Below are 12,256 nucleotides of genomic sequence, written 5' to 3' on the forward strand. Positions count from 1 at the left end.
CTGCATGAACGACGCAAAAGCGTGGACGACGCGCACGCGTGGTACGAAAAACGCTGAGTGACGCGATCGCGTGGACGACGCAGACACGTGACGTGCGCGATCTGCAGAATTACAGAAGTCACTGCCACAGATTTTGGGCCGCATTTCAACCCAGTTTTTGGCCCAGAAACACAGATTAAAGTCCGGGAACATCCAGAGACTCAGGACATAAAATTGCATATCAGATCATAATTTAATTTTAGGTTTTAGATGTAGTTTTTAGAGAGAGAGGTTCTCTCCTCTCTCTTAGGATTTAGGATTAGGATTTCTATTAGGATTAGGATTGTTTCTTCATACCAGGTTCAATGATTTATGTTTCTCTTCTATTTTTGTTTACTCTGAAGCTTTTATTTGTGTTTGATTTATGTTGTCCAATTGGCTTATGAACATTGTCCATGTTAAAATTGACATCTACATTCAATATAATTTGAGGTATTTCAGATTCATGATTGTTTTTCTTTATTTTTAATTTAGATTATTTACTTTTGGCCTTGGTTGATTAATTGGTAACTCTTGAGTTGTCAAACTCATTGTTGACCGAAAATTGGAATTCTTCAAGAATTAACTCGAGTTCCACTAACTCTAGCCCTTTTCCAAGGAAACGCTAGGACTTGAGGAACCAAACTTATTCCATCCACTTGATAAGAACATATCTCCCTGTAATTCCTTGAGAATACGACCCGAGGTTTAAATACTCGGCTATCAATTTTAAAGGGGTTTGTTACTTGTGACAACCAAAACGTTTGTACGAAAGGATTTTCTGTTGGTTTAGAATCTATACTTACAACGCGACTATATTTTTATAAAATTCTTTACTAGCAAAAGTCCTAACGTCATTCGTATGTCACTAGTAATAAATACAAGAAAGAAGTCTTTAGCATTGGAAGAAAAATCAAGTTGCATTGTGAAAATACTGATTTGAGCATAAGATTAATGGCGTCCAAGATGTAAAGGAAATATGATAAGTATTGGGTAACTCCAAATGTCATTAACATGTTGTTGTTAATTGCAATTGTGCTTGATCTATGTCACAAGTTGGATTTTGTAAATTGGATGAGTCATTTGGTGTTGAAAAGGGAGGAGAACTCAAGTCAAAATTGTCTACTTGCTTGAATTTCCTTTATAATCACCACCAAGGCAAAGAAGATGAATCTTAAAGTAATCAAGATGCAATGATCAATGAAGAGGATGAAGATGATATCCTGAATATTTATTTGCAGTCAACTGGAAGTGATTCAGATGATAAATCTGAATTTGACAGATATTTTGGGTTGGTGGAAGGGAAATTCAACCCAATTCCCTATTCTTGTACGTATAGCTCGAAAAATTTTAGCCATACCAGTTTCTACAATTGCTTCTGAGAGTGTGTTTAGTACAGGAGGAAGGATTATTGACCTTTATCGGAGCTCCTTGATTGACACCATATATGGTGGAAGCTCTTGTATGCGCTCAAGATTGGGTAATAGATGAGCCTTTTGGACTAATTAAAAATTTTGAAGAGATTGAAAAAGCTAAACAAGGTAATATACTTTTTTTCTTATTGCTTGTTTGTTACTAATTGTTAATTTTCTATAATTAATGAGATATTTTTTTATGTAGGGAGAAATTCTTCAACAAATGTTGGCACACTTATTTCTTTAGAAGATTATTAGAATATTGTAACGGGCCAAAATTATGTTAGATTTGAATTAGTTTATTTTAACTTTATTTAGGTTAGTGTCATATTATATCATGTTTTGAATATTGTCATTGAACAAAAAGTAACACAATATTTTAGTTTATTAGTGTGTGCATATTTTATGATTCTTGCAACTTTTGATTTAGAGAAAAAGAGAAAGAGGGGAGAGAGAAAACAGAAGGGGAGAAAGAGAGAGAAAGGGGAGAGAGAAAGTGGAAGGGAGAGAGAGAGAGAGAGAAAGAGAGAAAAAGAAAAGAGAGAAAGAGAGAGGAAATTAGAAGAGGGATAGAGATTGAGAAAAGGTTGAGAGAGAAAGAGAAAAGAGAGAGTAAGAAAAGAAATAAAAGAGAGAGAAAAGAAGAAAAGGAAAGAGAGAGGAGCGAGAGAGAGAGAGAGAGAGAGAGGGGAAAGAGAGAGAGAGAGAGAGAGGGTGTGAAAACTAGTTTTAGCCTATAAACCAGTTTAAACTAGTTTTTTCAATTAAAACCAGTATTATTTTTATGAATTGGTTTAAACTGGTGCACTGTATTATAAACTGGTTTAAAACCAGTTTCTTATGTGACAAACCAGTTTGGTTTAGTTTCTAAACCATTTAAAATGGTTTAATACAATTTCAGTTCAGTTCATAGAAAAACTGAACCATGCACACCCCTAATTTTGTTGTACATTTATTTGATAGAAATCAATAAGACTATAAGTTAAAAGCCATAAGTATTAGTTGGTTCGAATGAGCTTACACAAGACATAGCTTAGGCTTATTCTAGTATGTTATAATCTATTGCGGTATTTATTTCTAGATTTTCTATCAAAGAATGACATTGAATCTTCCGACCAAAAAGATAAGGATAATTATAGTATACATATTCAATTGTATAAAGATTTACAGATATTCAAATTGAAAAAAGACAGAAGTGACATGTGTACAAGAGCCATGCAACTGGGAGCAGCGTGATAGTCTGGGCAGAACAGTACAGAGCCGAGTTGCTGAAACTGACAGGGTGGATGGCTTCGTTGAGTTTTTTTTTTTTTTGAGAATGTCGAAACGGATAGTTGGAGCCAAGCATGCTGTTGCAATAATTGGGCTGGGAGACCAAAAACATTTCACATAAGGCCTTGGTTATTTTAGGTGTTATTATGGATAGTGAAAACCATGATGTAGGAGGAATATATCATTGAAGAGAATATGACTCCTGAACAAAAAATGAAAGAGTATATCACCCAAATGAATATAGTAAATGTGACCAGAAAAAATATTTCTAAGTTGATATAGTAAATGTGATTTAACCAATATTAAATATGCAATTACGCACTGTAGTATTAATAATAGATGTATGACATATTTTGCCCAAAAATTGCAATAAAAAAATATTTGTAAGTTAATATTCAAAAATTGCAATAAAAAATATTTGTAGGTTAATATACTTTAGATGTATTAATTACAGTTATTTATTAGAATATTATCTAACTAATTGTTTTGAGGGTTACCTGAAACGATTGATTTGAGCCTGAACGTGATGTCCAGATCCCTTTGAGCGGCAACGTTCAATTTGTAGGTGTCGAGGTGCCGCATGCCCGAGTTTCTCGTAAGGAGGTAGGGGGTGGTACCTGCAAGAGACTCCAATGGTTAAGTTAGCAAGGACTTTAGGCAGGTTTTTAGTAAAGTAGAACATGAGTTATACATGGGAGTGCCAATATATTTATAGTAGAGTAGATAACCACCTTTGTTGGAGTAGTTCCATCTTTTTTGATGGATAAACGTTCCCTTTATCTTAGGAGTTTGTTGGAATCCACCTTCTAGATGAGATAGAGATAGTAGGAGAGATTTAAGGAGGCAGTTGCTCGTTAGATCATGCAAACCTGGACCTCCACGTCATTGTCCGACCTCTTCAAAGAGGTCGAGTTCACGATGAAGTCCACCTTTATTGGTGGGCCTTTATGTGTTAATCGGCCTAGCTATCAGTTATTGGTGCAGGTGATGAACACTAATATACGTGAATATTCAAAAATATAAATACATTAAGATTAAATATTTTAATATTTTTGTATATTATTTTTGTCTAGAAGTCAAAATTTTTCTGTGTTTGTCACTAGTTGGCACTATAATTATTGAATGCTAAACCCCTAATCTGGTGTTGAGTGTTTAGGTGACATTTTTTTTTTTGTATTCTAAGTATTATTGTTAATCAGAAGAAGGCAATAGAAAAGGTTATATTGATTAGTGTAGATGTGGGTATGCCTCCGAATACGAAAATAGTATTAGTGGCGAGTAGAAAATAAAATTAGAAAATAGTTGGTCTTCTGGGTATTTTGGGTGAAAGTTATGAAATAGTAGAAGGACTGACGATGACACAAAATGAAGGTTAGATTCATGAATAATACATTGGGATAGAATTTTAAAAGCAGTTAATAAGAGGAAAAAAATTAAGAGTTTATTTACCAAACAGATATAAGGAATATGAAGTTATTAGTTAGTTATTAAAGCTTGGCATGAGATAGTGTATCGATCTTTCCAACGCGATTGTCCGTTTACAGTCGGCATATGTTTATCATGAACTACGTTAGTTTAAAGTAATAAAGTTGATCACAATAGCATCCCTTTGAATGAGTTCGGAAGCAGCGTGTAGCATGTTATCATAGTAGTTAATAGCCGGCGATCGTGGCCTAAACGTATATATGTCCGGGTAATTATGAACAATCGTGTAGCATGATTTGCTAGTATTTTGCTGTGTAATCACACAGCAGTTCGCTGCAATGAAGAAAATTTTATTGGATTCTTACAACAAAGCATATTCAAATAGCATGGGTTAATGCAAAAGCATCCATGGTTGTATTGTACTAACAATTCATATATACTTATGGTAAGGAGTAAAAATACTAGCAATGAAAGGCAATAAATTTGTTGATATTTAGAATAGTTATGTATAATCGTCGAAGCAATGAAAATTAACTAAGGACTTCGATGAGGGAGTCATATTCGAAATCATATATAAACGCCAAAATAGTCCCAATAATGTTAGTTATGTCTATGAAACTAAGGTTGAGTTCGGCAATCAAGTAAGCGGTTGGCTCTGGGAATAAAATTATTACAAGTCGCTATTTCTTATTTTTAATTTTGATAGTGAAAAAAATTAGCAGGATATATATTCTCACATTACACTTAATAATTTTTTCATAATTGTCAACCATTAATTTTAGAATTCATTGTTGAGACAAAAACAACATCACAATGAGAAAAGAGAGATTTATTTATAAATAACTACTACTATTTTTTCCAACATAGGGGACAATATGAGTCGGACAAGATTAATTAAAGGCACGATAATAATGAATAACGGGTTTTTGGGAAGTTCAACAACAAATCAATATCTAATTATAACTCAATCACAAGCTTCATTATAATTTACATATATGGCATGACCCCTTTGAAACAAAATTTTGGAATTATCATGTCCATTTGTCTGCTGTCTTTGAAGTTGTCCATGCTTAATAAAGTGCAACAAGTCTTCAACTCTACAACAACTCTAATATTCAGAGACAATCAGGCATAGAACATTCTTTTCTGAATAAACCAAGCAATTTACAATACAACACATGGAACTAACAGCTTAACTCAATCTCCATAGAGAACATGTGAACCATCAAAGTGACAAGAAGTGCCGTCTCAACAACTATGTATTCATTATCATGCCTACCTTGCTATCAATACCCATAGCAATAAGAATTTTCAAAACCCAGAATCATCATACACATGTTAAAATTAAATTCTCTATAGTTGTCCATGTTGTATTTACAGTGCTTATTCCTTCAATTCTTTGCCTTTTCACTCATATTTTTCCAACAAAAAAAAAAAAAGAAAAATACTCCTACAGTTTGATCCCACAATTAATGACTTTAACAGTAAAAGATTGGTTATCCTATGTTCTTGACTAATCTTACATCGAGTATCTATTCAAACATAAACAATGACATAACCAAGAACAAGAAATTAATTATGTCCCAAAAAATACTATGCTTGTTATGTATTTCTACTCTAGCAAACCTAGAATGACATAAGCGAAAAAATTGTTTTGATCTCATGAAGCGGCTGCTAATAATTAATGGAAAATAACTGAATATAAATGGCAAGCAACGGCGGGAATAGCGCCACTAACCAGGGTGAAGGGCTGGGGGACAACGACTCCACTGCTGCGACGAAGCAACTGGCGATTTGCGAACTAGGAAGCGAGCTTCACCACGACGAACACACGCAGATCCCAAGCGCCACCAGCAGAGACAGCGAGTAGACCAGCGGCGGCGACCCTCGTAGGCGGAGCTAGGTTTTGCTCTACTGAAGGGAGAGGCGTGACGTGAAGACCCAAGTTGCCTTTTTTTCCCTCCATTTTTTTTAGTGTCCACTTAGGCCCAAAACGCAAACGTCTCACCAACGGAACCCGGCGCACACAACCCCCGTTCCATTTCCCGCAACCACCTTGGCTCACTCGGCCCACCCGTGAGCGCCCCCACCTCGCTGAAAGCCTGCTCGAGCCGCACAAAGGAGACAACGCGTGTCAGCAGGAGACACGTGGAGATGATATATCTATAAATCTGTACAAAATTACATCTGTACGGTAGAATGACCCAAAAGATAATGTAGGGACTAAGGTGCAATGACTGCAATCAAACTTTAGCTGTTCAGAACTGGTACAATACTCGCTTAATCTAGCAGCTGTATTTTTTGTTTTTTTTTTTTTTTTTTTTTTTTTCATAAGCCATTGCCTTAGCTGCTAGCTCTAGCGGCTGACCAAACTTATTGGCTTGCAACTCTGACGCAAACCAACCGGGCCAACTGCATAGGAAAGGAAGAAAAGACCCCAAAATATAAAACTGAAAAACCAAAAGATTGTGCGTTTAGTTTATATTTTTTGTTCCCAAGATTTTGCAAAGAAAAAAAGAAAAAATTAAAAGTTTGAAAAAAGAAAACCAGATTTCTATTATTTTCTCTTTTCTTTTCATAAAATACTGAAAACAGGGAATACAGAAGAAAATAAAAACACAAGCCAAAAACACATTTTCCAGAACTGACTATAGCAAAGTAACCATGAATGGTGTATGCAAATTCTGTCTTGTACCATGCAGACTCGAGCAGCATAGAGCTGGAACTGGGCATTGTTTTATGTTGCAGCTGCTTTACTTTCTGGCTCGCAATACGCTGCCAACCATCCCGGCCAGCTGCAAATGAAGAAAAGCTGCAATTGATATGGAAATGCCGTCATCCGCACCTCTCTAAACCTAGCAGGTACCACAAATATAGAATAGGAATGTGTATTGAATTGGGCAACCCCTTGCAGTGTGCAAGGAACCCTATAAATTGGAGAAAAATGCAATTTAAATGTGTAGTTTCAGGTAGAGGTTGTTTACGAGTTAAAGCTACACAACCTCTCCAAGAAACGACTCTCAAAAAGATGAACCAAACCGAATTAATCCGTGATTCCCTTGTACATTTTATTTATAGTAACTAACTTCTCCAACTAACTACTTAATCTTAACACAACGACAACATTTAACCCATGGATTGCAAACTTGCCATCTGGGAGGAGATATAACAAGAAGGCGGAAAGTGAGAAAGATGAAATCCACATTGCAACCAGCAGTACAGCACAGTCAAAAAAGGCATGTCCATAGCCTTTTACTTCATCAGGTATCATCATAACACCACAAGATATGAGAGACTGTTGATAGGACCTGAACTCACAACCTCTAAGTCACAAACAAGTCACAAGATAGAAACCTTACGATTTCACCGGGACTACCTACCTCGGTAGCAGAATTGAGAACTTCTTAGAGTTCAAACACATCAAAACAACATAAACATTTTGTAACAAGCAGCAGATTGAAAGAAAATTGTCTTAGTAATTTATTGTACTTTCAACGTGCATATTCAAATAACATCACAAAATAGGTTTTAATTTTCAAGTAAGTTAGTTATCTCGATGCTTTCTGAATCTCTAGGACGTGAAGAATAATTCAGAAAATTTGCTTCATGTGTTCATTCACATTTATGTTACCACAACCCAGTAATGGTGTAACAATGTGAACGTTATTGCTAACTAACTATCCTATGTGGCAACTCTAACAAATTCTTGCCAGTAATATTTAAAGCACCCAACAGCACAACCATATAAACAAATTTATCGGGGAACAAAAAAGAAAATAAATGAAAACCCAACACTGTTAATTTGTTCAGATTACAACACTTACCAATATCATTATCGGTACCACTAATACTACTAGAGAAGTCCCCTTCGGTTCTCTTTCCTTCAAAATTGACAGGCATACAATATATGCATGCAAAGAATGAAATACTCAATACTATGGTACATTATGATATATTTACGCTGCTGCCGATTGTTTGTCCTCATAATCATCAAGATTAAGAGCATGCAGCAACTTTGGCCAAGACTCCGGAATTCCTCCAGGCAGGTCAAACACCAATAATTTTCCTCTACTACGGTAGAATTCCTCGACAGGCCGAGTCTGCAGCGTTAATGCCAAAAGATCCAAAACAAATTAGAAATCAAATGGAAATATTCATTCATAAAAGACTTAGAAATACAAACCATTTATACAACTCCCTAAGATCTTGCAAGCAAAATAATAATGCAAGTTCACCTGAACAATAATAGCAACGACAGAACCATACCATTTCATTGTATATTCGAAGCCTTTCTCTCACCACTGCTTCAGTGTCATCTGATCTGGTAATGAGCTTCGACAAACAATTTGCAGGAGGAAGAAGAGGGGCCATGATGATTCCAGGGCTCCCATCCTCAGCCTTGATGTTGATGGAAGCAATATTGAAATTCCCCCCACACTGATTGCAAATTCTCCTACCAAGGCATTTCTCAAGAAGTATATCTTCTCGGAGCTTCAGATTGATTACCAAGTCAAGGTCAGTCACCCCTTCCAATATTTCCTGAGCAGCACAAAAAATAAAAGTAAAAAAAAAAAACTTGAGCACTTGTTCTATAAACTGCTACAGTGAAAGTAAGCACATTACATAAACACTTGGGACCCAAAACATAAAAGTGGTAAAGCAACTTGAGAAGGAGAGACAAAGAAACTGATTGCTTAGGTTCAGCATAACTCACATGATGATGAGATATATAGAAATACGTTTATATAAAGACGCATTAAATGAGACCTTACTTATTTCAACAGTGGTAAAGCATTTGCCAGAAAGGGGCCAAGAGTAGTAGCTGACTAGCTGAAAAGGGAACTATGAAAGATGCAAGGTAACTTAAATCATCACCTCACAATATCATATTATAATTTAATTCTCAATGCAAATTACACTTTTTTCCGAAATCTAATACCAAATGGCAATATTCTACTTTCCCATGTTCATTTAACCAGATTTTGCAATAGGAAAAAGGGAGAATACCTAGATTAAAATACACTTTACCGAAGTGAAGATACTCACTGCTTGCTTTATTGTTCGAGGAAAGCCATCTAGAATAAATCCCGTCTCGCCATTAGCTTCTCCAGCAGCAAGTTTTTTTGACAACAAACTTATGATAAGTTCATCTGACACCAATTGACCTCGATTTACAATTTCCGATAGCTGCAAGACACCAAAAATTACAAAGCTGAAGGCAAACAAGACAGCATGATGACATAAACCGAAAAAAAGTATTCCAAAAGATAGAAGGATTAGACCACATGATAGAGCAATTGAAATTTATTCCTGTAATACCTATGCAATAGTTAACTCTGAAACAAATATTCAGTCAAGTGACCATTAAGAAGAGATTGAGAACAATCAGGTATCCAGTACCTTAATCACATACAAATGGCAGAATAAAAATTGAGTAATCACCAATCAAGACTTCACTAGTATGGATTAGGAGAACATTAGGAGTTAGGACTGCTGGGTTTTTCATTTCAGCCAGAATTTTGTAGAGGGAAAAAAAAGATACTGTTGAAAAAATAAAATTTTAATTCTGTTTTCACACTTTTTTTATTCTTCACAAATCTTGAAAATAGAAAATACTGAAACATATTCTTCACACAAAAACCAGTTCTCCTGCAAAAGTTCTATTTTGGATACAGATACCCTTCAATTTTCTAACTCCGCCTATGCTACATCTGCGATACATAGCTAGTCCTAAGCCCGGATAAAAGAGGAGGATTGTGCTAGGCCTTTGACAGCCAACATAAAAAATTAGCCGAATTCTCATAACATGGATCAAAGACGTTATAGCACTAAAGCTAGATTGTTGCCCGGAAGCAACGCGCTGTATGACTAGCGTACAGTGTCAAATGAGCAAGAGCCGTTGCATCGATGCCCACGTTTAGTGTTAAATGAATAAGGGTTCCCGTGTTTTCGTGAACGGACGAGGATAATTAAGTTAGTTCACAAAAAAAAAAAGGTAAAGGTAAAACTTGGAGCGATAGAAGGTTGAGATTTAGGACATAGAACTTAGGCACTCAAATAGGAAAATCCATGGAGGTGGTGAATATTATGACAAAGAGAAAGATTAACATATGCTAACAAAAAACAAAATAGATCGGTGTGAAGGCTAGGGAGTTGGATACTTCTGGATTTAAACTTTGGTATACAGGAAAAAGCGTACGATAAGGTGTCAAGGGATGTCTTATGGAAGGTTTTGGAAAGTAAGAGAGTAAGCATTGCATATATTCGTGCAATTAAAGATATATATAATGAGACTACAACTAGTGTGAAAGCTCAAGGTAGTGTGACAGAGGAATTTTCTATTAGTATAGAATTAAGTCCATACATTTTCACATTAATCTTGGAAGTACTCACAGAGCATATCCAAAAGTCTGTGCTATGGTACATACTTTTTGCTGATGATATCGTCCTTATGGGAGAGTAAAAAAAAAAGACCTAAATAAGAAGTTGAATTTATGAAAAGAAGCTTTAGAAGTGTATAATCTACGCAAAAGCTGTAGCAAGACGAAATATATGGAATGTAATTCGGCCGCCGAAGGTAAAATCCTAATAAAATGTGATGATTGGAGAAAATATCCTACGAAAAGTTAAAAATTTTAAATATCTTGAATGCCATACAAGATAATGGAAAGATTAAATAGAATGTAAATCATAGGATACAAGTAGGTTGGTCAAAATTCTGGTTTTATATGTGACAAAAAAAATGTCTTTAAAACTTAAAAATAAATTCCATCGCACTGCTACCAGACCAACTATGCTTTATGGTACAGAGTGTTGGGCGGTCAAAGGAAAGCACGAATATAAGTTAAGTGTAACAGAAATAAAAATGTTAAGATGGATAAGTAGTTATACGCAATTAGATAGAATAAGGAACGAAGATATAAGAGAGAGTTAGAATAGCACTTATTGTGAAAAAATGGTAGAATCACGTCTCAAATGGTTTGAACATATGAGAAGAAGACCGACAAATCACTCAATTAAGAGGCTGGATGAAATGGAAGATGGACAAAGACTGAAATGCAGAGAAAGACCTAGAAAGACTATCCATGAGATGGTCAAATGAGATTTACCTATAAACAATCTCTCTCCAAACATGATACATGATAGAGCTCAATGATATCGTTTGATTTATGTAGCCGACCTTACCTACTAGGACAAAACTTTATTATTGTTGTTGGTGTTTACATCCATCAATTTTCTAGTAACAGTGCAGTCCCAAAAAATGACATATGAAAGTGGATGTGGGCTGAGACTCAGAAACTTTTTAAGAGTGCATCTAGAATACAATGGAATTGGAATTGATTTGGTTACAAAATCAAATTCTTTGTTTGGAATAGATAAGAAATAGAAATTGAATTGATTTACAAGTTATGACTAAAAGATAAGTATGGAAGAGGTGCTAGAGGCCTCCGGTCAACTGCGCCAGCCACCGACCCAGGGTGACATCTGACTACTGATATTGATGGTGTAAAAAATAAAGGATAAAAATATAAAATCAAATCATTATATCAATTTTTAAATCAAAGCAATTACTACTATTAATTCCAAACACACTAATGCATTTCCAATTTACTTCTTTTCAAATCAAATCCAATCCAAAAATATTTGTTCCAAACACAGTTCGAACATTGGAATTGGTACTTTGAGTTTGAGTAGGAGGCTTCACAAAACCACCTCATAGGTTGGAATTGCAAGAACAACTCTTAAAAAAATAAAATAAATAAGAAATCAGTGGCAAAATTTCCAAAAGAGTTATAGTAAAGCGGCTAATCACTCTGGAGAAATAAGTCAAAAGGTTTCATTAGACTTTTTCATTTCCCATGTAAATTGAAAGAGATACATTATGAAATCAAATGCTTGAAATGGATCATGCTACTGTGCATACAAATTCATTCAAAGTCAACAACAAAACAACATAAACGTTAAAAAAAATGAAGCCCTCCGAGAATGAAAAAAAAAATTGAAAAGAAAAAAGGTGCAATATAGAGAAACCTCCGAAGAGAAGGGGCCCGAGGAAGCGAGCTCTTCCCTAACGAGATCGCCGGTGGCGATGTGAGGGACGCCAAGGAGGTTGGAGAGGCGGCTGG

The 12,256-nt window shown here is 35.4% G+C and overlaps 1 protein-coding gene across 1 annotated transcript in view; it reads right to left on the bottom strand.

Annotated features, from left to right (window-relative positions):
- Positions 1-7,709: 7,709 nt before the first annotated feature.
- LOC107474199 (probable adenylate kinase 1, chloroplastic) overlaps positions 7,710-12,256 on the bottom strand; it is a 6,654-nt gene continuing 2,107 nt past the window's right edge. The window contains exons 2-5 of the mRNA XM_016093803.2: positions 12,162-12,256; positions 9,177-9,317; positions 8,397-8,669; positions 7,710-8,230 (exon numbers count right to left, since the gene is read on the bottom strand). Coding sequence (XP_015949289.2) covers positions 8,087-8,230; positions 8,397-8,669; positions 9,177-9,317; positions 12,162-12,256 — 653 coding nt within the window. The 3' untranslated portion in view covers positions 7,710-8,086. The remainder of the gene's footprint in view (positions 8,231-8,396; positions 8,670-9,176; positions 9,318-12,161) is intronic.

Source organism: Arachis duranensis, chromosome 2 (genome assembly GCF_000817695.3).
Source record: "Arachis duranensis cultivar V14167 chromosome 2, aradu.V14167.gnm2.J7QH, whole genome shotgun sequence".
NCBI lineage: Eukaryota > Viridiplantae > Streptophyta > Magnoliopsida > Fabales > Fabaceae > Arachis > Arachis duranensis.